The following is a 26,629-nucleotide window of genomic DNA, read 5'->3' on the forward strand; positions in this document are numbered from 1 at the left end:
GACACAAGGGCAGAGACCAGGTACAGAGTTGGAATTGGTTCCTTTATGGAAAAACTGAAAATATAATAAAAATTAAAATAAAACCAGTTTTAAAAAAGCCAGCCCCTGGAGTTTCTACCTCCTGCCTCTGGCCCTCCAGAGGGATGAGGCCCCAACCCCAGGGCAGCAAAAGGATGAGGGCTTTCTGCCCCTCCTCTTTCCCCATTCTATCCCCATCTTTATCTCCACAGTGGGGGCCCCCGGGAGGAACCAAACCTGGGTAGGGGAGCAGGGACCCAAGGCCCCGTGGCCCAGGGAGGGAGGCTTGGTATGCACCCAGCCCCAAAGCTCCCGGCCTGTAGTGTGGGCATGGGCAGGGCCCCTCTTGGCCTGGGCCCAGTGGGGTGGTAGCTGTTAGTTCCAGATCTTGAGGAAGGAGTCCCAGGAGCCTGTGGCCACAGCCATGCCATCATCAGTGACCCCAAGGCAGCTCACACGGTTGTCGTGGCCGGCGAGGACACCTGTGAGGGAGGACCATCAGAATCCAGCCACCAAAAAAAAAAAAAAAAAAAAGAATCCAGCCACCTGGGGTCCCTGCCCCCCACTCCAGCGCCCAACACGCACCTGCGCGGTCGCCTTTCATGGCGTCCCAGATGTTGCAGTTGAAGTCATCATAGCCGGCGAGCAGCAGCCGGCCGCTGCGGGAGAAGGCAACAGAGGTGATGCCACAGATGATGTTGTCATGGGAGTACATGAGCAGCTCCTGGTCAGCCCGCAGGTCGAAGAGGCGGCAAGTGGCGTCGTCGGAGCCAGTGGTGAAGGCATAGCCATTGGGGAAGAACTGCAGGACACAGGAACAGAGCAGGATGAGGGCACAGCAGAGCCAGGAGCCTGGCAGAGGCAGGCCAGCCCAGCTCGACTCAGAACTTACTGCCACGGCATTGATGTCTGACTCGTGGCCAATGAAGGTCTGTCGGCACATAGAATCCCGCACGTCCCACAGCTTGATGGAGGCGTCACAGGCACCTGACACAAAGGTGCGGCCATCGGGGGCCAGCGATAGGGACATCACATCTCCGCTGTGTCCAGCAAAACCCACTGTCTGCTGGCCTGTCTCAATGTCCCACAGGGCACTGGAGATAACAGGAAGGAGGAAGGGATCAGAGAGGGGTGCAGGGCAGACTCCTTGCCCCTTTCCCCTCGGGGTGAGCCCAGCCCTGATAGAACCTTAAAGGAAGGGGCACAGGGAGCCACTAGATCACAGTAAAGGGAGGCAAAGTGTTCAGAAGGCCCTTGCTCGCTTGGAGCATGTACTATACACTAAACACCAAGGCAGGGGCATCCCAGGCAGGAAGTATTGGTAAGCCCTGACTACACAGCCCTGGCAGGGCCTCACCAGGTGGTGTCCCCAGAGCTGGTGATGATTTGGTTGTCATCCAGGAAGCGGCAGCACGACAGGTACCCTGGGGAAAGGGGCTGGTCAGCCAATTCTCTAACAGCGGGCAGCACAGCCCCATCCCCTGCAACAGCGCCAGAGCCCTGCCAGGTCCCTCTCACCAGTGTGGCCAGGCAGCTCCCGGCTGACCCTGACATTGCCCTCGCGGGTCTTGAGGCTGTAGATGGAGCAGATGTTGTCCAGCCCCCCACAGGCCACAAAGTTCCCTGAGGGCGCATAGGCACAGGTCATGACCCAGGAGGAGCGCAGAGGGATGGCATGGACCTGGAGAGAAGGGGCAGTGCCCAGAGTCGGAGACAGCCAGGGCCTGTGGCCCTGCCCCATCCAGCCTCAGGCATCACCTCTACCTTGTTGGTGGTATAGCTGTCCCAAATGATGAGCTTCCCATCCTGGGAGGCGCTGACCAGCAGCCTATTAAAAAGTGGTGGGGGAGAGGCAGAGGGGTCAGGGTGTGAAGCTCTCTCTGGAGACAAGACACCTTTCCTCCTCTCTCATTGGGTGGGAGGCCCTCTGAGGTAAATCCAAGCAGCAGCCCAAAAGTTCCTGCTGGGATGGTCCTGTTTCCCACTCCCTGGGGCTGTCTGGGAGTCACTGTCTTCCCAAATACCCTGAGCAATGTAGGCGTCCCATTCATCCCACTAGATTGGGGAGGTTGCAACCCCTGCCCCTTTCTGCGTGTTGTAAACTCAGGCCAGAACAAATACAAAAGCTCAGCACACGGCCCCAACCACACACAAACACACCTTGAGTCTGTCCCCCAGTGCATGGCATAGATTTTTGCCAGGTGCCCACGGAGGGTCCTCCTTGTCCTCATCTGGATCCTCCCCACTGGGTCCAGCCCAGCTGTGATCTGGACGTAGAGGCAGAATGGGCTCAGGGAGGTTCAGGTAGCATGGCCCACCGAACAGTATGCCTCAAACCCTTGCTCCTTCCCTAAACCCCAAGTCCGGCCCTGGATTAATCTCACCTGGGTCAGTGTTGAATCCCCACATGCTTTTCGGGCATCCTATAAGAGATGGCATGGCAGACCCCATCAGAAAGAGGCAGGAAGACACGGGAAGGAGGAGGCAGGGAAGTGGAGAGGAGATAGTGAGAGGCTAGAGTAGCCACACACACAAATCCGCCCCCAACACAACCCAGTAGAAGCAGGCCACCTGGCCCTGCCCCCTCAGCCTCCCCAGCCCAGCGGCCAGGCTCTCACCCGGATCTGGTTCCGGAGCTGCTCAGCCTCCTGTCTCAGTTGCTCCAGCTCACTCATGGCGCCGGGCCCGTGGGGCGGGGTTGGGGGCGGCTGGGGGCCGCGGGACGGGGGCTGGGGGAGACAGCTCCTCGCCGCTGGCCCGAGGCCTGGGGGATGCAGGGCTGACGTCAGGCCCAAGGCCGCCGGGGAAGAAGGGGGAAAAGGCGGGGTTGAAGCGCGGCCCGGAAGGGGTAAGCGCCGGTCGGAGGGGGGAGGGGACAGCAGCGGGGGCCGCGGTCCCCCAACCAGAACCGGGGTCTCCGGCACAGGAGCGATGTTGCCCAGGAAGAGGTGACTTCCCCAATCTTCCTCCCGCCCCCCGGAAACGGAGCGGGAAGTGCAAGAGGAAGCGCAGGGGAAACCCCTCCCTCGGACAGCAGCCCGGGCGGGACACCCGCGGCAGGAACTGAAGGGGGGGGACGGGGAGGGGGAAGGGGCGGGGAGAGTCCCTTCGAAAACAGACCTGGCATCGGCCCGGGCCCGCACAGGCACCGCCCTCCTAGCACCTAATTTTAAAAGGGGCGGTGCCTCTTTAAATTCACCCCCACAAGCCGCACACCCTCCACACACACCCCCAGCTTCGACTGGGGTGGGGGAGAGACCAGAGAGGGAAGCTGGGCTGTTCGTGGGGTTGCCTAGGCAACCGTCACCCGGACTGAGAGCACCTCATTGGTGAAGTGCCCCCACCCTAGCCCTGTTGCCAAGGCAACCGCATCCAAGGCAAAGACCTGTAGGGTGGGTGACCCCACCCCCGGCCCCCTCGCCCCCTCGCCCCCTCGCCCCCGCCCGACCCAGCCTCCCGCCCCGACCCAGAACCCGCCAGGGTGGCTGTTTACAGGATTTGGGAAAGCCTATTGGCACTAATAGGTTCGGGACGGCTCACCCCGGATAATCCCCGGGCCGGCTGCGCCCCATTAGCCGCCCACAGCGGGCGGAGGGGAGGGTGGAGGGAAAGGCAGCCCCAAGCCGCTGCTCCTTCCAGCGCCGAGGCCGTTCGCCTCGGCGCGCCCGCAGAAAGCCCATGGGAGCCACTCTCGAGTAATTAGTGCTCCGAGGAGAGGTCCCCGGCCCCGAGGCGTGGAGCTGCTCTCTCCCAGACGCGGGCCGGCGGGCGGGCTGGCGGCCCCAAGCGGCCCGGCCCCGCGCCCTCGGCACCCCAGGAGCCCAGCCGCGGAGCTCCGCGCCGGGGCCCCAGGGACCTGGCTGGCTCTGCTCCAGCGCCCGGAGTCCAGCCCCCCTCTCTGGACACCTGTGTGATCTGGCCAAGCACACTGCACTCTGCCGACCCAGGCGTCCCCCACCCAGCTCCCACTTCCCCCAGGTCCTGGGCGTTCCTCTTCCCCACTGACATTTCCCCTCTGCCAGTTCAGCTCTCTACGCTAGGGCCGAGAGATGCCCCTCCAAAAAAGCGGGGGGCTGGCAGAGTCTCCCACTCCACCTCCCCAGCTCCGGACAAAGCCTCTTCCTTCCAGTTGCCCACAGCCCAGGCCGGGCGGCAACGCCAGAGACCGGGGCATAAGGAAGGAGGCCAGGAGGAAGCCGCGGGGGGCGGGGGCGACGCTTCCAGCCCTCAATCCCCATCACCCTCTAGGGCCCCCTCGGCGGCCCTCGGATTCTGGGCATACAGCAGCCGGGGCCCCAAGAAGAAAGAGGGGTGCCACCGCCCCCGCAGGTCCGGCGGGGCGACGGGGAGGGGACATGGGAGGGTCCCGGATCTGGCAGCTGGAAGGCGCGGGCCGGTGCCGCGCTGCGAAGCGCAGTGGGCCTGGCCCTCCGGCCCCCACGACCTCCATTTTGCCCAAAAGAAAGCAAGGCGTGGGGTGAGGGCGTCCGGGAACTGGGCTTGGGGTGAGGGCCAGTAGAGGAAACAGGGTGCCGAGGTCTCCGGTCTAGGGTAACGCGGCCAGAAAACGCGGCCAGAACCCAAATCGAGGGTAGGGTGGAGGCGAAAAGAAGGGTGGCCTCGCGGCCTTGCCTGCCTCTGAGGATTCTGGAGTTCTGCTGGGCGAATGCCGGCATGGGTGCAAAATGGGAGGGCACGAAGGGTGCTACCCAGGGGCAAACAGGAGGGCGGTGATGGGGGGAGAGGGGGCGGGACCGGGCCTAGAGGAAGACCGGAATTTGGCCCCCCAACTTCTCAGGGCGCAAGAAGCAGGAGGGGCTGGGCTGGGGGCTGGGGTCAGGGAAAATGCCCCTGATGAGGCAGGGAGCGCGTGCGTTATTGGGGACGAGGGTCCCCCCCAGTTCCCCTTCCGGGTTTGGGAGCGACGGAGCCAGAGGAAGGGAGGGGAGGTCTGGGGTGCTACGTCCGCTCTCAAAAGGCCAGACCGGGGAGACAGAAGGAAGAGAGGTTCCCCCACGGGAATTTGGGTCTGGGGGACAGGAGGACTTCTTTTGTCAGCGGAGGTACCTGTGGCGGTGGGACTCTGCGAAGGGTCGCTAGAGGAGCGCGGGAGGTCCTGTCTTCCTCCGCGGCGGAGGCGGCAGCGGCGGCGACGCGGATGGATTTCCTCAGTCACCCCAACTCAACCGTCCAGCGCTGCTCTCCCCAGAGCGGAGGGATCCCGCCCGCCAGTGACGCGGCCGTCGCCGCCGCGCCCAGGGCCCGGCTGGGCGAAACCAACTCCTTAGTGGTGGGGGGACGCCGGAAGGCAAAAGACCCCTTCAGGGACAAGGATTGACTCCGTCACAACAGAGATATCACACCACACGATTTCGACGCAAAACGGATCAAAATTAATGCTTTGCTTTCCGAAAGGGCGCAAGACATCCCCCCCGGGACTGACAGAGGTGGTACCGGCATAGAGGAGGGGAGGGGGGGAGGGAAAAAAAAAAAAAAAACCCGCTCGCTGGTCACGTGACCTACCCTCCCGGATTGGGCGGCTCCAGACGGGGTTCGGGAGCTCGACGCCCCAGTTCTGGGTTCGGCACGCCCCTGCCCCAGTGAGACCACGCCCCTCCGCCGGCCTGGGACTGAGCCGGGTAGATGGAGACCCGCACGGGGCCCGGCCGGCGACTCTGACGCGGCCGAGGGGGAGAGCTGCTTTTCTGAGAGCCCCCGAGGAATGATGCGGGCCCCTGAACCTGGGAATGGTGAGAAGTGTCGGGCCCGGGAAGTTCCCCGGCGTTGCCCGCTGGGCTTTTGTGAAACTCCACGGGGCTGCGTGACACTGTGATAACTCATATTTATTGAGTTCCATACTTAATCTAATCCTCACGACAGTGTTGTGCGTTTCAGGACTAACATTGTCCCCATTTTGTTGCAGTGGAAGCAGACTCCTAGGACTCCAGAGTTGAGGTACGAACGAGGCAGCCTTAGCGACTTAACTGTGCAGTCATATCAGTACACTGGCCTCTTGAGGAACGCTCCCGAGCACCATCCCTGTAAAGGAATGAGAATGTAAGCCCAGGCCTTAGTTTCCCCACCTGTAAAATGAGTGTTGACTGTCGCCTGCCCTGCAAGTCACATTGGATTGTGAAAATGCTTTGGAAGCAAAGCATTTTCAAAGTTCACGTCAATGAAGAGTCTTCACGGAGTCCTCATTGAATTTAAAAGTGAAAGTATCAAAACTGACTTCTTGTGGCCTCTATTAAAGGCACTGGAAGAAGCTTTCAAAGCACAATATTTTTAAGAATGTAAGAAAACAGTCACATTCTTCTTTATGCACAAATCCCGTTGATGTGCACTTTCTAATTCAATGATATATTTGTAGGAGGTGATAGATGTCAGTTAGGCATTAGAATTTAGAAGGGACCTTAACGGATAATTCAATTTCCTGTCAATCTACAGATGGGCAAAGTGACTTCCCAAAAGTCACTTAGAAAACTGGCAGTTTAGGACTACAACCCAATTTTATTAATCTCCGTAGGGCATCTGACACTGCTTCCTCTCACTTTTGGCTTCACTTTTCCTCTCACTTTTGGCAAATACGCTTCTTTGTCTTGACACATTCACCAAATATTCAGTCTCTGATGTATGAGGCACTGTCCTAGGCCTTGAGGATACAACCATGAATGGGTGCATCCTTCCTCTGCCTGCAGAGAGTTACATTGTACAGAGGAGACAGATGGTAGATGATCATTGAAATGACCATTGGTGCTGGTGGCTTGAAATGTGACATTTGCTAAAAGCAGAACATTTGGGAGGGGAACACATTTGGGGAGGAAGATCAAAAAATTTTAAATTTAGGACATGTTAGGTTTGTAGCGCCTCAGAGAAGTGCAAAGAAGAATGTTCAGAAAGTGGCTGTCAAAGCAGGTCTGGGTATCCACAGAAGAGCAGGAGTTGGAATAAAGCCTTGAGAATGAGTGGCGTTTTAGAGCAGATGAAGTCATAAAGAGACTCAGGGAAAAGACAAGATGGCCCAAGACCAAGCCCTGAGGAACTCCAACATTAGAGGTCAGGCAGAGGAGAACAAGCTGCCAAAGGAGAAGCCAGAGAGCTAACAGGAAAATCAGGAGAATATGGAGTTCTGGAGCCCAAAAGAAAAGAATGTTCCAACAAGGGAATGGTAAACTGTGTTGAATGCTGCAGAGAGATGAAGCAAGACAGGGCTGGGAAGTGTGCATGAGATTAATGAGGAAGCCAGTGGTGACTTTGTCAAGAGCACTTGCAGTGAATGCAAGTTTGCTGGTAGTGGGCTGAAGGTAAGTAAAAAAATGAGGCAATGGAGACAACCAAAGTGGCCAAAACTCTGGGAATCTTGATTTGGAGGAGGTAGGGGATAGAAAGGTGGGGCTACATATTATGAGAGGAGAATTTGAAATCAAGATATTTGGGTTTTGATAGGAGCTACTGGAGCTTGTTTAGATGGTAATGGGAAGGATGGGAGTTGGGGGAGGTGAAGGATACAGAGGTAGGGGATGGCCAGTGGATGACCGATTTATCTGAGAAGGCAGGATCCCTGGAGAACATGTGGAGAACCTCGCTCCCATGGGTCATGGGATATACTTCTTCCTTCTGACTCTTCTTTCTCAGACTTCTCCTTGGTCCTCCCTTCCTCTTCCAGGCATCTGTAAACATTGTTTCTCCCAGGATCCCAGCTTCAGCCTCTTTTTCTCACTGGTCACTTCCTCCATTACTGTGACTATCCCCTAACTGCCCATATCTTTCATTTTATTTTTTTCAATTTATTTATTTATGATAGTCACAGAGAGAGAGAGAGAGGCAGAGACACAGGCAGAGGGAGAAGCAGGCTCCATGCACCGGGAGCCCGATGTGGGACTCGATCCCGGGTCTCCAGGATCGTGCCCTGGGCCAAAGGCAGGCGCCAAACCGCTGCGCCACCCCGGGATCCCTGCCCATATCTTTCAAATCTCCATGTCCAGCCCAGATGTCTCCCCCCAGGTGTAGACTTGGTGTATGTCCAACCACAGCCTGAATATCTTCATCTGGATGCTCACAGAAGAGCTGATTGTTTTGTTTTTTAAAGATTTTATTTTTTTTATTTTTATTTACTCATGAGAGGCACAGAGAGAGAGAGAGAGAGAGAGAGAGAGAGGGGCAGAGACACAGGCAGAGGGAGCAACAGGCTCCATGCAGAGAGCCTGATGAGGGACTCAATCCCCTGGTCTCCAGGATCATGCCCCCAGCTGAAGGCGGCGCTAAACCGCTGGGCCACCGGGGCTGCCCCAAGAGCTGATTGTTAAAACATTTATTATGCACCACTGATCACAGACATGTCACATTCAACACATTCAAAACTAAATTAATCCTCTTCTACCCTACCCCACCCTGCCTAACCTTACCCTTTCTCTGAATCTCTTGGCCCAGTTAACAGCATTGCCATCCATCCAGGGGCTTCTTGTGCCTTCATTCCCCATATCCAAAGATGGTCAGCTAATTAGGGTATAGGCCAAGCTACTATAACAAAGAGTCCCACAAATTCAATGGCTTAAGAGACAAATTTAAAACATCCTCTAGGACTGTGAGGGCATCTCTGCCATCCTCAACACCTAGCTTCCCTCTCTCTGTCTAGTGTGGCCCAAGCAGCTTTCCACAATCATACCTGAATTTCATCCATTGGGAAGGGGGATGGGGTGGAAAGCACAAGTTCTTTCTTGTTTAAGGACAACAATAACTTCCTTTTTTTTTTTCTTTTTTTTTTTTTTACAACAATAACTTCTGCTCAGAGGTTGGCCAGTTGCAAAAAATGGCTGGGGAAATGTAGTCTCTAGCCATATGCCCAGCTAAAATGTTATTAATAAAGAAAGAAGGGAGATAACCATTGATGTAAGACTAGCAATCTGTGTCACTGGTGGATACATCCTGTCAATGCTACCTCTTGTATATTGCTTAAATTCATCCCTTCTACCATATGCTAAATGCTGTTACCCTAGCCCTAGTCTATATTCTGGCCTCTAAGATAGTTCCTCTCTATTCATCTACCAAACAGCTTCCAGACATATCTTTCTGAAATGCAAATTAGATCATATAACTGTTGTTCAAAATGATGTAAGAGTTCCCCATTGGTTCCGTGAGAAGGGCCACACTTCATGATACACAGTCTGGGTCTTGTCCCTTCTTTGAATGCCTTCCACTCCTCCAGTCCAATCCTACTTCCTTGTCATCTGGGAAAATTCAGTTCAGTTTAGTTTAAATACTGCCTCCCTGACCACACTGTTGTTTGTGCCCCACTGCAGTGTTGGCTCCATTCCTACTGCGGCCTTTACTGGACTGTTTATTTCTGGGCACTTGCCACCTTCACTAGAGAGGGGCTCCCTGTGAAGCCAAGACACTCGATGTATCTGGCAGGGAACTGGGGAAGAGCCGACCACGGAAGGAACAGACCCTCACAAGATGCCAAATCATTTCCAAGGTGTGGAGGGCAGAGGGTCCTGGCCCTACCACCTTCAACATCATTACCAGATGTTCAGGTTTGGCCAACCTAGTGTAGGCTGAAATGTGTGAACCTCCAGGTGATTTTCTTAAATTAATGATTTAACCCTCCATCTTCTAGGATAGACATTCAACCCTAGGAGAGTCATATCAAGTTGGGTTTTTTTGTTTGTTTGTTTGTTTTTTGGGGGGTAGATTTTATTTACTTATTTATTTATTTATTTATTTGTTTGTTTTTAAGATTCCATTTATTTATTCATGATAGACACACAGAGAGGCAGAGACACAGGCAGAGGAAGAAGCAGGCTCCATGCAGGAAGCCCGATGTAGGACTCGATCCCCAGACTTGGGGATCAACCCCTGAGCCAAAGGCAGATCCTCAACCACTGAGCCACCCAGGCATCCCTATTTATTTATTTGACAGAGAGAGAGAGAGAGAGAGCATGCACAAGTAAGGAGAGTGGCAGGCAGAGGGAGAGGGAGAAGCAGACTTCGTGCCAAGCAGGGAGCCCGACGTGAGGCTCAAACTCAGGACCCTGGGATCATGACCCGAGCCAAAGGCAGATGCCCACCCGACAGAGCCACTCAGGTGCCCCGAGTTACATCCAGTTTTATTTTTTTATTTTTATTTTTTTTTAATGATAGTCACACACACAGAGAGAGAGAGAGGCAGAGACACAGGCAGAGGGAGAAGCAGGCTCCATGCACCGGGAGCCCGATGTGGGATTTGATCCCGGGTCTCCAGGATCACGCCCTGGGCCAAAGGCAGGCGCCAAACCTCTGCGCCACCCAGGGATCCCTACATCAAGTTTTATGATCCATTTTATTCCTAATGTCCATCAGGTATCTAGAAAACATTTATGAAAAGAGTAGAAGCAAGGCAACATTTTCTCCAGAGAATACTTTTCACAGGCCACAGCTGAAATCTCAGCTGTGTCATTTACCAGCTGAGTGACCTTGGGCAAGTCACTTAATCTCTCCATGTCTGTTTCCCCTACAAAATGTGGATAATAATCAGATCATTATAAGGACTAGAGTACTTAACATTTGTAAATCACTTAAAATGCTTTACATCTAGGCACTGCATGTTTGTGTTCGCTAAATAATAGGATTTAGTTATGAACAAGTTGGTCTTTGGCTACTTTTCCATTGTCATTTCCCCCTGACTCTGATCTCTGCCAGCAGCTCTTGTGCAACTCTCTTTCAAGACTAAGCTCCTAACTCCACATATGCTAGAAATGATCATGTCTCTAGAACTTTGCATGTGCTATTCTTTGTGTGAAAGACCTTTCCTACCTTGTTCACCAGTGAACTCCTATTCATCCTTCACAATTCAGCTCAAACTTCACTTCTAGAAGCCTTCCTGGACTCCTGGAGACAGGTGGCCCCTCCTTCCTCTGGGCCCCCATTTCTTGCCACTTTCATGCATGCCTAAGCTCCCCACTACAGCAAAACCCCTTGAGGGCAAGAATATATCTTATCCATCTCAGTATTCCCATGTCTTGCACAAAGACGTTTGCTGAATCAACGAATGGATGGTGAAATATATTAATAACCTTTTACCTTACATAATACAATAGAATCATAATACAAAAGAATGACAAATGAAAATTGGCCACAGTTGACTGGGAGGTAAATCAAGTCCAGTCGTGTAGTCAGCCAACTATAGAGGAAAAGCCATGAGAGGAAAATTCAGTTCTCATTACAGTATTACAGATTTCTAATTTATGAATAATAATAGTAAAGCCTCAAAAACTCCCCAAGAACATTCTTAGGGCCAGTGTTTACTGAATAGTTCCTGTGTGCCCAGCTCTTAGCCAGGCACTTGATTCTGGCATCAGATTGAGTCCTCACTACCAGCCGTCCTACAGATAGGGACAGTGAATCTTGGACTGGGACACAGAAGTGTTGTGAAATAAGGTCATCTCTAAACTGGCTGATGAGAAATGTGAGTTCTAGTCCTGGCTCTGCCAAGAGTGGGTTATCTGACCCAAGACAGGGACCTGCCTCCATCTGGGGAAACCTCTGTAAAATTGAGGGGCTAGGGGATCCCTGGGTGGTTCAGTGGTTTGGCACCTACCTTTGGCCTGGGGCGTGATCCTGGAGTCCCAGGATCGAGTCCCACATCGGGCTCCCTGCATGGAGCCTGCTTCTCCCTCTGCCTGTGTCTCTGCCTCTCTCTCTCTCTCTGTGTCTCTCAGGAATAAGTAAATAAAATCTTTAAAAAAATAAATTGAGGGCTGGATCTATGATCAATAATATTTCTCCTGACTTGAGGCAGTCTCTGGACTGGGTTAAGAGAGGGAACTGACAAGGTGAATTTGTAGGGGAAGTGAAGCAACTTCATTAAATGTCAACAAAAGGAGAGGTACAGGCCACAAATAGAATTACTTACTACTCCAGTGTTCCTGTAATCCTCACCTCAGCAACAACAATAATAATAACAGTAATAACAATTTTGTAAGATAAATGCAGGTGTCAAGAGGTCAAGGGACTCATCCAGTCATCTAGGTCTCAATTTATAGAGGCCAATGACTAACTCACTCAGAAATATTTCAGTTTCCCAGCACTGAGTCAGCTCTCTCCCCTACGGCTCACCTCTCCCACTTAAGCCTGGATGCCTCCAGTCGGAGGTTCTAGGCCTGGACTCCCAAACAACATTGGGCATGTGAAATGCCACTCTTGCCAGTGGGTGATCAATGAGCCACCTTAGTCTCTTTCAGAGCGGGCATCTGGTGAGCAGAGAAACTTCTGGGGCATGGGTTGTCACAAGATATCCTCTTCCTGTGCCATCCATGGTCTTTTTTTCCTTTCCTTTCCCTTTCCCTTTCCCTTTCCTCTTCTTTTTCTTTCTTTCTTTCCTTTTCTTTCGTGCGTGTGCCAAAACCCGCTATCCATGGTTTTAATGCTTCCCTCACACTCAGCAAATAAGTAAGAGTGCCCTCAAAACAAACATTCACATGCATATACAGACATGCATATGCACATGCACACATCCTGACACGCATAAATGCATACATATAGGCACACATCTACACACATGCTCACATAAGAGTCTCTCAGCTAAGCCAAGCTGTCGGAGCTGCTCCTTCACCTTTGCTATTAAAATTGCTGTGGAGGTGGTGTCAGGACAGGAAAACAGCTGGGGAGAGATAGATGGGGAAAGGGAGCTGAAGATGGGTTAGCTGAGTACGTGTACACATGTATATGTATAGGGCCCAGGCACCGGGGACGGGAGAGGAAAAGGGGGCATTAGACAAGGATGGAAAGAAACAGGGAGAAAATGGAGACACTCCCCCTCCTGTACCTCTCTCCTCCTTCCCTTCCTTTCCCTCCTTCGCCCGATGATTTCATTCAGACTTGGGTATGGCAGGACCTTGATCAGAGAATGGACGACTCTCCAGGACTATGGTGCCCTTTTCTCGACCCCATTTAAAAAAGTAAGAGAGCAGGGGCCCCGTGAGCTGTCCTGCGGCGTCCTGGTCTCCAAATGGACAAGGTTTCCATCCCTTGTGTACATCTGCTCTCTACCTGGCTATCTGTTAGAATCGATCTCGAAGTCCTTGCTATCCTCCCCACAATCTTAAAGTTGCGGTGTCTGCCCCTTTAAACCAGCAGCCCCGGGTCCGGTTATTGTCTCGCCTTGCAGCCAATCCACGGCGTCATTGGGGGCGGGGGATCCGGCCTCCTGATTGGCTACTGAGCGCCCCGCCCCGCCCGGGATCCCGGGAGCTGTCCGGCCGCCTCGGTGCTGATCCCGTCGCCGCCCACGGGCCGTGAGCAGCGCTAAGAGGGCATTATGAGCGGGGGCGTCTACGGCGGAGGTGAGCTAGCCTCGGGCTTCAGGCTCCCCACCTTGCTGCGGCCTCACCGGCAGCCCTGCACCCCGAACCCGCGCGACCTAAGCTCTGGGCACCCTAGGGCCTGTCACCCCGGCGCTCGAACGGGTCCAGCCCTGGGTTTGGGTCCTGCGCCACTCCTACCTTGGTCCTCCCAGGTCGGTCGTTCGCGCGCACTGGGGTCACTCTCCACCATCCAACTCACCTCCTCCCGGCCCCCTGGCCCCTTCTTTCCCGGCAAGGAGAGTGGCCTCAATAAGGCCACTGGGCAAGAAGGGACTCTGGGGAGGCTTGATCCCCACTCCCAGGACCCCGGACTTCAGGCCGAGCTCCTACTTGCCCCGGCAAGCGTTGAAGGTGGCGAGACTGGCTCTGCCTTGACCTCCTCTCCGAGCTATCCAGGGGGAGAGAGTTTGGGAGAGGTCCCCTCACACACCTGTCTCCCCACACAGATGAGGTGGGGGCGCTGGTCTTTGACATTGGCTCCTTCTCAGTCCGCGCTGGGTACGCTGGGGAGGACTGCCCCAAGGTGAGCCTTCCAGCCCCATCCCCAAGTCCTAGGGCCTCGGACTCCCCTCCAGGCTTCCCAGTGACCCAGGGTTCTCACAACACAGAGAGAAGCTCTGCAGAGCGGGAATGTGGGAGTAAACCCAGGGGCGGGCTGAGGGCCTTGCTATGGGTCTGGATAGGGGCAAGAGGTTGATCCCTCTTCCTGCCCATGCCCCCTCCAGGCTGACTTCCCCACCACGGTGGGGCTGCTGGCCGCGGAGGAGGGGGGCGGGCTGGAGCTGGAGGGGGAGAAAGAGAAGAAAGGGAAGATCTTCCACATCGACACCAACGCCCTGCATGTGCCTCGGGATGGAGCAGAGGTCATGTCACCCCTCAAGAATGGCATGAGTAAGGAGCCCCCACCCACTGTCTCCCACCACAGACCAGGATCCCACACACCACAACCCAGGACATATCACCCCACACTTATGGAGTCTATCTTGCAACTGCCCACATCCCAGGAATTCTCTCACAGCTTCCCACAGCTGACTGGTTTCCAGCCCAGGGGCCCAACAGATTCCCAGGAAGGGGGGATTTCTGCTAGAACTGATCTCACTTCCCCTCCCCTGGACTTGGCATCCCTCCTTCCTTTGCTTTCTGTCCCTGGACCCCTGCCGGCCCGCCTTCATCTCTCCACGCTGGCCTTCTGGCTCCAGTTGAGGACTGGGAATGCTTCCGCGCCATCCTGGATCACACCTACAGTAAACACGTCAAGTCCGAGCCCAACCTGCATCCAGTGCTCATGTCCGAGGCCCCGGTAAGTGCCTCACCCAAACCCTAGTCCAGCCCCAGGTGCTCCCTACCTCCTTTCTGCCATTCACTTCTCCCTTCTGAAAGCATCTGCCATTGATCACTCCACTTAACTTTTCAGACTTTTTTTCCAACTCCACCATCTTCAAGCACTTTTTTTCCCTCCCTGGTTTAGTCTTTATCCCTCTCCATCCTCCTGTTTTATCCATTCATATCTTTTGCCCATTCAGCCTTATCCCCCCAAAGTCCTTTTGGACTTTTTAACTTAAAATTTTTGTCAATGTTATATATGCACATAACCACTTTGCTTTAGAAAATATGTTAAAGAAAAAACGGCCATTCATATCCTCTTCCTTCCATTCCACTTTTCCAGAGGCAACTGCTTTTCATTTAGAGAAGTTTTGTCATGTTCTTCTATATCTCTAAATATCACATTCAAATGCTGCTTGTGGATTTTATAGTTTTAGGGATTTATTTCCCACCGTAGAAAATAAATATTGAGGGGTATCTGAGTGTCTCAGTCAGTTGAATGTTGGGACTCTTCATTTTCGCTCAGGCTGTGATCTTGGGGTCATGAGATTGAGCCCTGCATGAGGCTCCATGCTCAATGGGGAATCTGTTGGAGAGTCTCTCCCTCCCCCTCCCATTCCCTCTCCTCCACCTTGCACACACTCTCTCTCTAAAAAAAGAAAGAAAAAAAAAGAAACATTGAGCTCTCTTTCCTCCTCCAGCCCACACCACACACTTCCCTCATTCCTCACCTTTAAGTATAGTTGTATTTTAGATTTCTAAAAAAATGATTATTCAGTATTTACATTCTTGTGTTTATATATGCTAATCAAGCCTCAGGCAGGCAATAAACCCTGGTCACTTTTCTTTTCCTGCACAGCTCCTTTCCGTAGAACTGAAAATTGCACTGATTTTTATTTTGCTTAGCTTTCTATTTATTTAATGATATGACCCTAAGTTATTCATCTGCTATTATTTATCTGCTTATGTTATCTATATCCTTTTTCAAACATTAGCTCCATTAGATATTCTATCAATTTGATCTTTTTGAAGAAATCTTTCCAAAAACCCACTAATTGCTCCACTTTTGACTTGTTGCCTTCTATACAAAAGACATAGCTATCATCCTGACATCTCCCTTCACCATCATCTTAGGGCATCCCCTCCCCTCTCTCCCGTAATAGAAGTCCTGTTTCTTGAATCTCATTACTCCTTTTCTTGATGTACTCCCTTGTTTTCATAGAGTACATCCTCCAGTAACTGCCTTATAAAGGTCATGAGAGGTAAAAAATGTTAGGACCTTGCATGCCTGACCTTGATTGATAGCTTAGCTAGATATAACATCCCAGACTGGAAATCTTGAAGGTACTTTTCCATTGTCTTCCAGCATCTACTGTTGCCATCAAGAAAGCAGAGCTATCTAATTCCTGATCTTTCAGTATAATGTTTTTCTTTGTGAAAGCTTATAGAATTTGCACTTTGTCCTCAGTGTTATATAATTTTTCAATATCGTATTGTTTAATTTTCATCCATTGCTTTAGACACTCAAATATGTCCCTTCAATCTGGAAACCTATGTCTTCCAATTCTGTGAAGAAAAATCAGTCATTATTCAATTAAGTATTTTTAATTACTTATTTGATCATTTATTTCTCTCACTACTTATCTGTTCTCTCTTTTGGAAAATATTATTTGGATTTTGCACCTCCTGAACTGGTCCTCTCCTTTTCTTATGTTTTCCTTCCTTTCCTCTTTTCCTCTAATTTCCAAGATAATCCCTCAAATTTATTTTTCTTTTTAAAAAATTTTTTTAAATTTCTTTTTCTTTTTTTTTTTTTAATATTCATAAGGACCAACTTTATTGAAAGTAGACGCACAGAGAGAATGCAGCATAAAGAAGTGTTTCCAGGATCAAACCCTGGGTGATGCTTTTACATTTACTATAAAGAAGAGAACCGGGCAGCCCCGGTGGCACAGCGGTTTAGCGCCGCCTGCAGCCCAGGGCGTGATCATGGAGACCCTGGATCGAGTCCCACGTCAGGCTCTCTGTATGATGCCTGCTTTTCCCTCTGCCTGTGTCTCTGCCTCTCTCTCTCTGTCTCTATGAATAAATAAATAAAATCTTTAAAAAAAAAAAAAAAAGAAGAGAACCTTCCAGTAGAGTAGCTACTTATTTTTGCTGAGGGTTCTCTGCTTTTCTGCGTGCTCCACGATCTTCTCTTCCACGTAAAGACCCTTCCGCTTGTGCACGGCTTTCAGGTACTTCCGGGCCTGGTTCTCAGAATCAGCCTTTTCCCCAAAGTGCAAGTATTCTTCCTCGGTGGTCGGCACCCAGAAGGGGTCGCTGGGAATGATCTCCCAGTGGCTGAACACCAGCTGCGGGCTGGCCATACCCCATTTAATTTAATTTAATTTATTCATGTGAGATGCAGAGAGAGAGGCAGAGACACAGGCAGAGGGAGAAGCAGGCTCTCTGCAGGGAGCCCGATGTGGGACTTGATCCCAGGACCCTGGGATCATGCCCTGAGCCAAGGCAGACACTCAACTGCTGAGCCACCCAGGTGTCCCTCAACTTTATTTTCAACCCTTCTATTGAGTTTTTCATTTCTGCTCCTGTATTTTCAATTTCCTAGAGCTCTTTTTTGTTCCATGAATGTTACCTTTTACAACATCCAATTCTTAATGGGTGCAATATCATCTATTATCTCACTCAGAATATGATTAGTTTTGTTTTTCCAAAGTTTTCATTTCCCTGCACAATCTCTGTTCTTCCAGTTTTTTCCCCATGCCCCTTTTTTTCTTTTGGTGTTGGGAGAGCCTCTGTCTCGCTTTTTAAAAAAGATTTATTCATGAGAGACACAGAAAGAGAGGCAGAGACATAAGCAAAGGGAGAGGCCGGCTCCCCAATGTGGGGCTTGATCCCAGGACCCCAGGATCATGACCTAAGCCAAAGGCAGATGCTTAACCACTGAGCCACCCAGGTGCCCCTCTATCTCATTTTGAGGCTTTTCTCAGATTTCTGAGAAATCTTTGGTTGTCTGCCTGTATTTGCAAGTGGTGGACTAAGATACTGATTGGAAGCTGTGTGGGACAAGGCACTCATTGACTCTGGTCATAGAGGATGTTGCTACATGATGACCTGCCTGGGATGATTGTTAGGCAGCCTCTGATAGTTGGCAGCTTTATTTTTTTATATAATAAATTTATTTTTTATTGGTGTTCAATTTGCCAACAAACAGAATAACAGTGCTCATCCTGTCAAGTGCCCCCCTCAGCGCCCATCACCCACTCCCCCCACCCACCCCTCCTCCCCTTCCACTACCCTAGTTCGTTTCCCAGAGTTAGGAGTCTTTAAAGTTGGCAGCTTTAGATCTCATGTAACCCACAGGGAAGACTTGTACCCTACAGATAGGCCTGGCGACCCCCTTTTGGGGAGCCACATGAAGCAATAGGGCTGAGATTCTCACCATTTAATATACATGGAATCACTTTCTTCTCCTGTTTTTTTTTTTTTTTTTTAAGATTTTATTTATTTATTCACGAGAGACACAGAGAGAGAGAGGCAGAGACACAGGCAGAGGGAGAAGCAGGCTCCATGCAAGGAGCCCGACGTGGGACTCGATCCCGGGTCTCCAAGATCATGCCCTGGGTTGAAGGCAGGCGCTAAACCGCTGAGCCACCCAGGGATCTCCGTCTTCTCCTGTTTTAAATATAGTGTCTTTTTTACTCCTGTGTCAAGTATCCCATCGGTCCAGAGACCCTCAGTTTTACTCTGTCTAGGGAATTAAACTTCCAGTCTTCTGTGGAGGCTGGAGTGAGTAATAACCTAGTGACACGGAACTGGGGAGAGAGTTTTGGGAGCTGTTACTTGAAGAACTTTAAATAATCTTATTTTAGCTTTCCCTTAACCTTACCTGCCAGAGGTACTCAAAACTACCAATTCCCAAACCCTCTGAGGATTCTGCAATTTCCTGGCTTTTTCCCGCTACCAGCTTAGGAGTCAGTGTTGAATCTGTTAAGCCAGTTACCACTCAACTATCTTTCTTTTTTCTTTTTTTAACTATCTGATTTTCAACCTTCAAAACTATGTTTCTGTTTTCTCCTTCCTTATTATTCCCAATCCTTGAGGGTATCTGTCTCTTCTTCTTTTTTTGAGGTAAAATTCACATAACATAAAATTAACTTTTTTGATGTCAACAGTTCTGTGCCGTGAAACACATTCATAATGTTGCGTAGCCCTCATCTTTTTCTAGCTCCCAACATTTTCATCAGCCCAAAATAAAATATGTTTTCATTAACCAGTTTCTCCCTACTCTCCCTGCCCTTGGCAACCAACCATCAATTTGTTTTCTGTCTCAATCAGTGTATCTATTCTGGATCTTTCTTATAAATGGTATCATACAACATGTGACCTCTCATGTCTGTATTCTTTCACTTAGCATAATATTTTCAAGGTTCATCCATGCGGTAGCATATATCAGTATTTTATTCTGTTTCATGGTGAGTAACATTCCATTGCATGGATATACCACAATTTGTTTTTCCAATTAATCCATTCATGGACTTCTGGGTTGTTTCCATCTGTGGCTATTGTGGATAGTGCTGCTATGAACAGTTGTGTATGTGGATTTATTTCAGTACCTGTTTTCAGTTCTTTTGGATACATAAGTAGGAGTGGAATTGCTGGGTCATATGGTAATTCTATGTTTAACTTTTTGAGGAACTGCTGATTGTTTTCCACAGTGGCTGAACCATTTCACCTTCCCAATGGCAATGTACAAGTGTTTCAGTTTCTCTATATCCATTTTTTTCTTAATTATTATTAACACTCTAGTGGGTATGAAGCGGTATCTCGTGATTTCAAATTGCATATCCTTCATGGTGGCCAACAATGTTGAGCATCTTCTCGTGGCTGGTTGGCTTTTGTGGCTTTAGGTCTTTTGGGTTTTTTTTTTAGAGATTTATTTATTTATTTATTTTAGAGAGACAGAGCATGAGCAGGAGGAGGAAAAGGGAAAGGGAGAGAGAATCTCAAGCAGACTCTGAGCTGAGTGCAGAGCCTGATGAGGGGCTTGATCTCACAACCATGATATCACAACATGAGCCGAAACCAAGAGTCAGGCACTTAACCAACTGCACCACCCTGGTGCCCCCCTTTTTAGAGTAACCTCTATGCCCAAAGTGGGGCTCAAACTCACAACTCCAAGATTAGGAGTTTCATGCTGTACTGACTGAGCCAGCCAGGTGCCATGGATTTATGTCTTTTTTAAATTGCCCCTTTATTATACTTTTCCTGGGATCTTGGAAGGGGATAAAACTGGATGTTTGTATTCAATCCACAATTTCTACTAGAAACCCTCTTCCCAGCTTTCATGCCTTTGAGATGACTTAAATGGGGAAGAGGGATAAACCGGAGGCTGATAGAATTGTACAGTAAAGAACAGTGGGCCAGAAGTCAAGAGACTATAACTCTACCAAGCTCTACCAAGGGCTTTGTGTGTGAACTTGGTCAAGTCACTCTCTCTCTCTGAGTTTGGTTTACTTCAGCAGGGTTTGGATTATAATCTTTAAAATTCTTTGTACTTCTCACATTCTAGAGTTATATGTGGATCTAGAGACCTGACCTCTGTCCCCAGTCCAAGTCTTCTGTGTGTGTGTGTGTGTGTGTGTGTGTGTGTGTGTATGGGTCTGGGCCTCTCCTTTTTTGAATCCTCCCCTCCTGCACTTTCTCCCCAGTGGAACACACGGGCCAAGCGGGAGAAGCTGACAGAGCTGATGTTCGAGCAATACAACATTCCTGCCTTCTTCTTATGCAAGACAGCTGTACTTACTGCGTATCCTCTGGCTTGAGCTGCTCTGGCTGGGTGGAGGGCCAGGGTGGGGTTTATGTGGTGTGTCAAGCTGGAGGCTGGACCTGATTCTGTGGAGATTAGTGTCCTGGATGGGCAGACACCCACCCTGTGCTCCATTAGTGCAGAAGGGCCCCTGTACACTAAATGCCTTTGACCCTGGGGTGGCCAGATTAGCAGTTCTTTCCTATTCCTTGGATCAGACTGAACAGAGAGAGAGACAAAGAGGGAGGAAGGGAGGGAGAGTTGGACCATAGACAGCAGGGGCTGCAACTGGAGAGAACAAGGAAGAATATATAACAATCAGCATTCATTTTTTTAAGGATCTACCTTACGTTGACCCCTGTGCTAGGCACTGGGGCAATATGGCCCCTCATTTCAAGGAGCCCACAGAACACTGAACCAAGATTAAAGAGAGACTAGGAGCTCAGAAGAAAGAAAAAGAGGGAGAAGTTGTGATTCAGACAGGGAAGAAGTGACAGGGGTCTCAGGAACCTTTGTCCTGTGATGGGTCATAAACCAGAATGAGAGATTTGCAGAGTGTGAATGGACTGGACCAGGAGATCAGAGAGTGACCAGGGCAGACCTGAGTCCCAGTCCCTTCACTTTCTGCTGCTGTCTCTTTGACCTACCCGTCCCACACCAGCTTTGCAAACGGACGTTCCACGGGCCTAGTGCTGGACAGTGGGGCCACCCATACCACCGCCATCCCAGTACATGATGGCTACGTCCTACAGCAAGGTGGGGCCTCAACAGGGGTCGGGGACTCCTTGGGGAGGACCCGGCCCTGACACCCCCTCCCTTTCCAGGCATTGTCAAGTCACCCCTAGCAGGGGACTTCATCTCCATGCAGTGCCGGGAGCTCTTCCAGGAAATGGCCATTGACATCATTCCACCTTACATGATTGCTGCCAAGGTGGTGTCTTTGGGGAGCCTAGGGCACTTACCCTATGACAGTTGACCCACTGACCCACTAGATATCAGAGAGAGGAGTGTCAGGGCCCCCAGAGGACCCTGAGTCCAGTTCCTTAAGTTATAATCAAAGCATCAGAGATTGGACAGGCTGAAGGACATGGCCAAGGTCATACAGCCAGCTGGTAACAGGAGGTATGATGGCCAGTGCGGCAGACCCAGGTTCAAGGTCTGCCTCTGTCATGTAAGAGCTGTGTGACCTAGAGCAGATCAAAGCTTTCCGAACCTCAGTTCCTTCCCCTGTAAAGTGGAATTACAGCATATACAGCTGCTGTGAGTGTTGAGACACTGAAAGGGTCCGTCCTGGACCCCCACATGGAATGTGGCTCAGGAAAGGCTACTTCTTCAAGGTTCTCGTCTCCCACTGTATCCCCCATGCCCTCAGCTTTCTCCAGCCTAGGCCTTTCAGATCAGCTGTACCTGTTGCATGAGTGGCAAACATGGGGACAGGCTCTCCCCATTCTCTCTCCTTTGAGAGAGAAGGAGGAGGAACACCTTTTGTGGGCAGCAGAGCAAAGAACTCAGTGCCTGTTAGCTGCAGGAGCATGGGTGTGGTCAGGGTGGGCTGGGCAGGAGTGGAGTGGGAAGGATGCTCATAGGCTTTGTGCCCCCAGGAACCTGTACGGGAGGGCGCCCCTCCAAACTGGAAGAAGAAGGAGAAGCTCCCCCAGGTTTCCAAGTCCTGGCATAACTACATGTGCAATGTGAGGAGACGGTCCCCTGAAACAACCCCTATCCCTCCCAGCTCCTGCTCCCCTGCCATGAGTAGAGGGGAAGGGACAGAGAGGCCCTGCAGGGGTGGCTTGGGGGTGCTGAGGAGGGACACCAGGCCCTCAATGCTCACCATGTCCCTGGGTCCCCAGGAGGTGATCCAGGACTTCCAGGCCTCTGTGCTACAGGTCTCAGACTCTCCCTATGATGAGCAGTAAGTGGAGTCCATGGCTGAGGGGTGGGACAGGGGCAGGCCTGGGATTCAGAGGGTACCTCTGGTCCCTTGTGAGCACCCCCAGGCAGAGTCTCTCTTTCCTGGGCAGGGTGGCTGCGCAGATGCCCACGGTACACTATGAGATGCCCAATGGCTACAACACAGACTATGGTGCTGAACGGCTCCGCATTCCCGAGGGCCTGTTCGATCCCTCCAATGTCAAGGTTAGGTGGGTGGAGGGCATTGAGGTGGGGACTGGTTGGATTCCCTGGATGCCAACGTTGGGTGTGAGGGAGGCTGGGAAGGATCACTGGGGTCTGGGGAGAGAGGGCAGAGGCCCAAAACCCAGGTCACCTTTCTTGGCAGGGCTTGTCGGGGAACACCATGTTGGGTGTGGGCCACGTGGTGACCACCAGCATAGGCATGTGTGACATCGACATTCGCCCGGTGAGGCCCAAGCCTGTGTCTGGGCCCAGGGGCCCAAAAGTAGTGGGGAGACAGGGAGGGGCTGTGCCCTGAAGGCGCACTCCTCTCTGCAATCAGGGCTTGTATGGCAGTGTCATTGTCACTGGTGGAAATACGCTGCTCCAGGGCTTCACTGACAGGCTCAATCGGGAGCTTTCCCAGAAGACCCCACCGGTAGGAGCCCTCCCCCAACAGGGTCCTGGATTCCTGTCCTGGCTTAGCTCTCCAGGACCCAGTCCTTCCTCCTTCCTCAACAGCAAGTGTTCTGGCCACCAGAGCAGACCCCTCTCCCTGTGGCTTCCCAGTCTTCCCCACTTCCAGCCCTCTCCCTTCCCAGAACCCAGGTGTCTGCTTCCCCCAGCCCCTCTTTCCCCCCAGAGCATGCGGCTGAAGCTCATCGCCAGCAACAGCACCATGGAGCGCAAGTTCAGCCCCTGGATTGGGGGCTCCATCTTGGCCTCACTGGTGAGAGGAAGGGGCCTGACCTCGCACTGACTGTGGGAACCGGGCAGACCCAGACATCCCATCCCCTTGTCCCCCTCCTTATTCATTCATTCAACAAACTTTTATTTTTGGGAAAGAGCAGGTTCCCAGAAGGGTGAATGCTCCATCAGGACAAATCAGGGAGCAGAAGGACAGGAAGCTGGAGAGATTGGTGGAGGTTGAGGCTATGGACGAGGCACCCACTATACTTAGCAGAAGAGAGACACTGGAAGTTTGGGGCAAAGAAGCAATGTGACAGTCACAGGCATGTTTGGGAAGACTATGTCCAGAATGAGTCTTTGGAGATCAGAGTATGAGCCAGACACAAAGGCACCTTGGGAAGAGGCTCTTTCCATTGTCCTGGAGTCACAGAGTGAAAGAGAGGCTGGGGTGGTGGGCAGGAGGCAGATAGAGGAGACAGGCAGGCTGGTTCTGGAGCAATAGGTGGTGAGTCCTCTCTGGACCTGCTGTGGGACACAGGCAAGATGCTGAGCAGGGAGCTGGAGATGCAAACTATATCTCATGGGTGTCAGCCACACAGAGGGGACAATGGGACTATGACAGAGCAAGAAGGTAATCTCCTAGAGGGGCAGCCCCCAAGGAGACAGAAACAGGGGTTAGAAATACAGGAGGCTGACAGTGTGAATTCATCCATCCAGTTACCGTGGCCCCCCACCCTGGGTGCCTGACATGGTCAGGAGGCAGCACAGACCAGCTGCTGAGCCCATTAAGCAGGAAGTCACCTCAAAATGTGCAAGTGTTCCTTGAAGGGAGGGCCTGATCTAGTTTCAGGGGCTCTAAGGAGCATTCAAGCTGAAGATGGAAGACTGAGTAAGAACCCTTGAGGCAAAGAAGGAGAGAGGATGCTTGGGCCATGGGGAGAGGCAGGGAGACCAAAGGCAATGGGCAGATGCTGTCAGACCCAAGTTTAAGAAGCTCAGTGGGGCCGCAGAGTGGAGAGTGGCTTGAACAGTGGCCTCCACTGTGACTGGAGTTTGACAGGGGAGTGGGTATCCGGTTGTGGAACTGGGAGCTCATGACACAATGTGGGCAGCATCTGGATGTGAAAAGTTAGAAGGAGTCTAGGATGATGCCCAGGATGCTAGCTCCTGGCAGCTGTGTCCAACAGGAATTTAATATGAGGAGCCACATATATAACTTGAAATTTTCTAGTAGGCATATTTTAAAAGAGCCCCAAGAATCAGGTGAAAGTTAAGCTTAAAAAATATATCTTATTTGGGTTGCCTGGCTGGCTCAGTCAGTAAAGCGTATGGCTCTTTTTTTTTTTTTTTTTTTAAGATTTTATTTATTTGAGAGAGATAGCCAGGGAGAGAGCAGGAGCAGGGGGAACAACAGAGGCAGAGGGGAACCTGATGTGGGGCTCCATCCCAGTACCCTGGGTTCATGACCCGAGCTGAAGGCAGATGCTTTAACCAACTGAGCCACCCAGGCACTCCAAGTGTGTGACTCTTGATCTAGAGGTTGTGAGTTCGAGCCCCATGGTGGGTTGTAGAGGTTACTTAAAAATGGAGTCAGCCAGATGCCCCTACTTAAAAATAAAATCTTAAAAAGAAAAGAATATACTTTATTTAATTCATTATATTCAAGATATTTCAATGTGTGATCAATATAAAAATGAGATATTTTACATTCTCTTTCCTGGATTTAGTCTTCAGTATCCATTGTGTATTTTATAACTGTAGAGCACATCTCAATTTGACTAGCCATGGGATGCCTGGGTGGCTCATTGGTTAAGCATCTGCCTTCAGCTCAGGGCGTGATCCTGGAGTCCTGGGATCGAGTCCCACATCAGGCTACCTGCATGGAGCCTGCTTCTCCCTCTGCCTATGTCTCTGCCTCTCTCTCTCTCTCTCTCTCTCTCTCTCTCTCTCTCTAATAAATAAATAAAATCTTTTAAAAAAATTTGGACTAGCCATATTTCAAGTGCCCAATAGCCACAGTGCTCAATAGCCACTACGTTCACCAGCACTAGTATAGAAAATGAGAAAGACCACAGAAGAAGGTTTAGGCCAGCTCTGGGGGAACTCAGTCACGGACATGCTGAATTTGAGGTCTTAAGAGACTCAGAAGGAGGTGTCTAAAGACAGTTGAGTATTTGGGTCTACTGTTCAGTTCCAAGCATTGGCAATGGTAAATTGAGGGAGGAATAGGGTTTTGGAGCACAAGCAGAAGTCCCAGGAGTGGATGAGCTGGTTCGGGAAAGGAGAGAAACAGGGACAGTAGTACCAGGGGCACGGGCACTAGCTTTCAGGCAGAGATTGAGCAACCATCAAAGAGAAGGAAGAGTTGGGACGCCCAGCGGAGACCCTCGGGGGCAAGGCTCAGCCTGAGGGGTGGCCGGCAGAATGAAGAAAACTACATCCAGAAGTTAAGTGGTGCAGGAATGGTGAGGGTGAAGGAAAGATTCTTCTTGGGAATGCGGAGACTCCCTGATGGAGTGATAGGAGGAGGAATTGGGGGAGGGGAAGGGGGGACAGGTCGGCTGGCCTGAGACTGTAAGCTCCCCTACTCAGCTCTAGCCCAGTGCGTGGCCCAGGGCAGACAGTGTGCAATAATTACTTGTTGAATGAATGAATCAACGTCATGATTAAACGACAGGAGCAGGGGTATTCGCACGGAATATGAAAGACGGCTGGGAGGCTTGGGGCGGTCGCTGCGGAAGGGATTGGGCTGGAGAGGCGGGGTCGGAGGGCGGGAGGAGGGTTTCCGAGGGGCTGGGCTTGCACTAGTGGAATGTGCGGAGGTGCGTCCCGTTCCCCCGACCCTCCGCCCCAAGGCCGTGCTGATGGTGGCCTCTGTCGTCCCCCGTCCCCAGGGCACTTTCCAACAGATGTGGATCTCCAAGCAGGAATATGAGGAGGGAGGGAAGCAGTGCGTGGAGCGGAAGTGCCCCTGAGGGCGCCCCCTCAACACCCACACGCCCTCCCGCAGCGGTGGGGTAGAGGACGCCAAACCGGGGGAGAGGGCTTCCCGGCTCGGCCTCAGCCAGCGCAGATCTAAGCCCCTGCCCCCATGCCCTCGTCTCTTCCCCTGCCCTCTCGTCCGCTTAGATTGTGATGTTTCTGGGTTGAAAGAAGTAAAAATGTTTTAAGAAAAAAAGTTTGGCCTCCGTAGGTGGGTGGGCGGGAGTGGGGACGGGGGCCTGCGGGGAGGCGAGGGGAGGGCTACAGCTGCGTCCCTTGGTGATCCCACGGTGGACGCCGGGGCAAAGTCTGCGGGTGGGGGCAGAGCCCCAGGAGTCGCGGAAGCCTCGGG

General features: G+C 51.5%; 2 protein-coding genes across 3 annotated transcripts; one reads left to right on the forward strand and one right to left on the reverse strand.

Moving 5' to 3' along the window:
* Positions 1–23: 23 nt before the first annotated feature.
* On the reverse strand, positions 24–5,246 carry GNB2 (G protein subunit beta 2). Its single transcript, XM_041748114.1, has 10 exons — positions 5,086–5,246; positions 2,637–2,782; positions 2,403–2,441; positions 2,179–2,285; positions 1,783–1,846; positions 1,537–1,699; positions 1,376–1,442; positions 911–1,112; positions 604–820; positions 24–500 (listed from the first exon to the last, which is right to left on the reverse strand). The coding sequence occupies exons 2-10, from the start codon at positions 2,691–2,693 to the stop codon at positions 394–396; spliced, it is 1,023 nt and encodes a 340-aa protein (XP_041604048.1). The 5' UTR covers positions 2,694–2,782; positions 5,086–5,246; the 3' UTR covers positions 24–393.
* A 458-nt stretch (positions 5,247–5,704) lies between these two features.
* ACTL6B (actin like 6B) lies at positions 5,705–26,448 on the forward strand. Of its 2 annotated transcripts, XM_041749760.1 has the most exons (16): positions 5,705–5,768; positions 5,942–5,973; positions 13,129–13,337; positions 13,805–13,881; positions 14,084–14,249; positions 14,558–14,658; positions 20,396–20,493; positions 21,155–21,249; positions 21,318–21,424; positions 22,095–22,184; positions 22,344–22,405; positions 22,515–22,629; positions 22,772–22,852; positions 22,949–23,044; positions 23,249–23,335; positions 26,190–26,448. In XM_041749760.1, exons 3-16 carry the CDS (start codon positions 13,313–13,315, stop codon positions 26,268–26,270), a joined length of 1,281 nt encoding a protein of 426 aa, XP_041605694.1. In that variant the 5' UTR covers positions 5,705–5,768; positions 5,942–5,973; positions 13,129–13,312; the 3' UTR covers positions 26,271–26,448. The 2 variants fall into 2 exon arrangements, with proteins under 2 accessions (XP_041605694.1, XP_041605695.1); XM_041749761.1 differs by lacking the exons at positions 5,705–5,768; positions 5,942–5,973; positions 13,805–13,881 and having other exon boundaries at positions 13,273–13,337.
* The last annotated feature ends 181 nt before the right edge of the window (positions 26,449–26,629 follow it).

Source organism: Vulpes lagopus, chromosome 3, assembly GCF_018345385.1.
Source record: "Vulpes lagopus strain Blue_001 chromosome 3, ASM1834538v1, whole genome shotgun sequence".
NCBI classification, from domain to species: Eukaryota; Metazoa; Chordata; class Mammalia; order Carnivora; family Canidae; genus Vulpes; species Vulpes lagopus.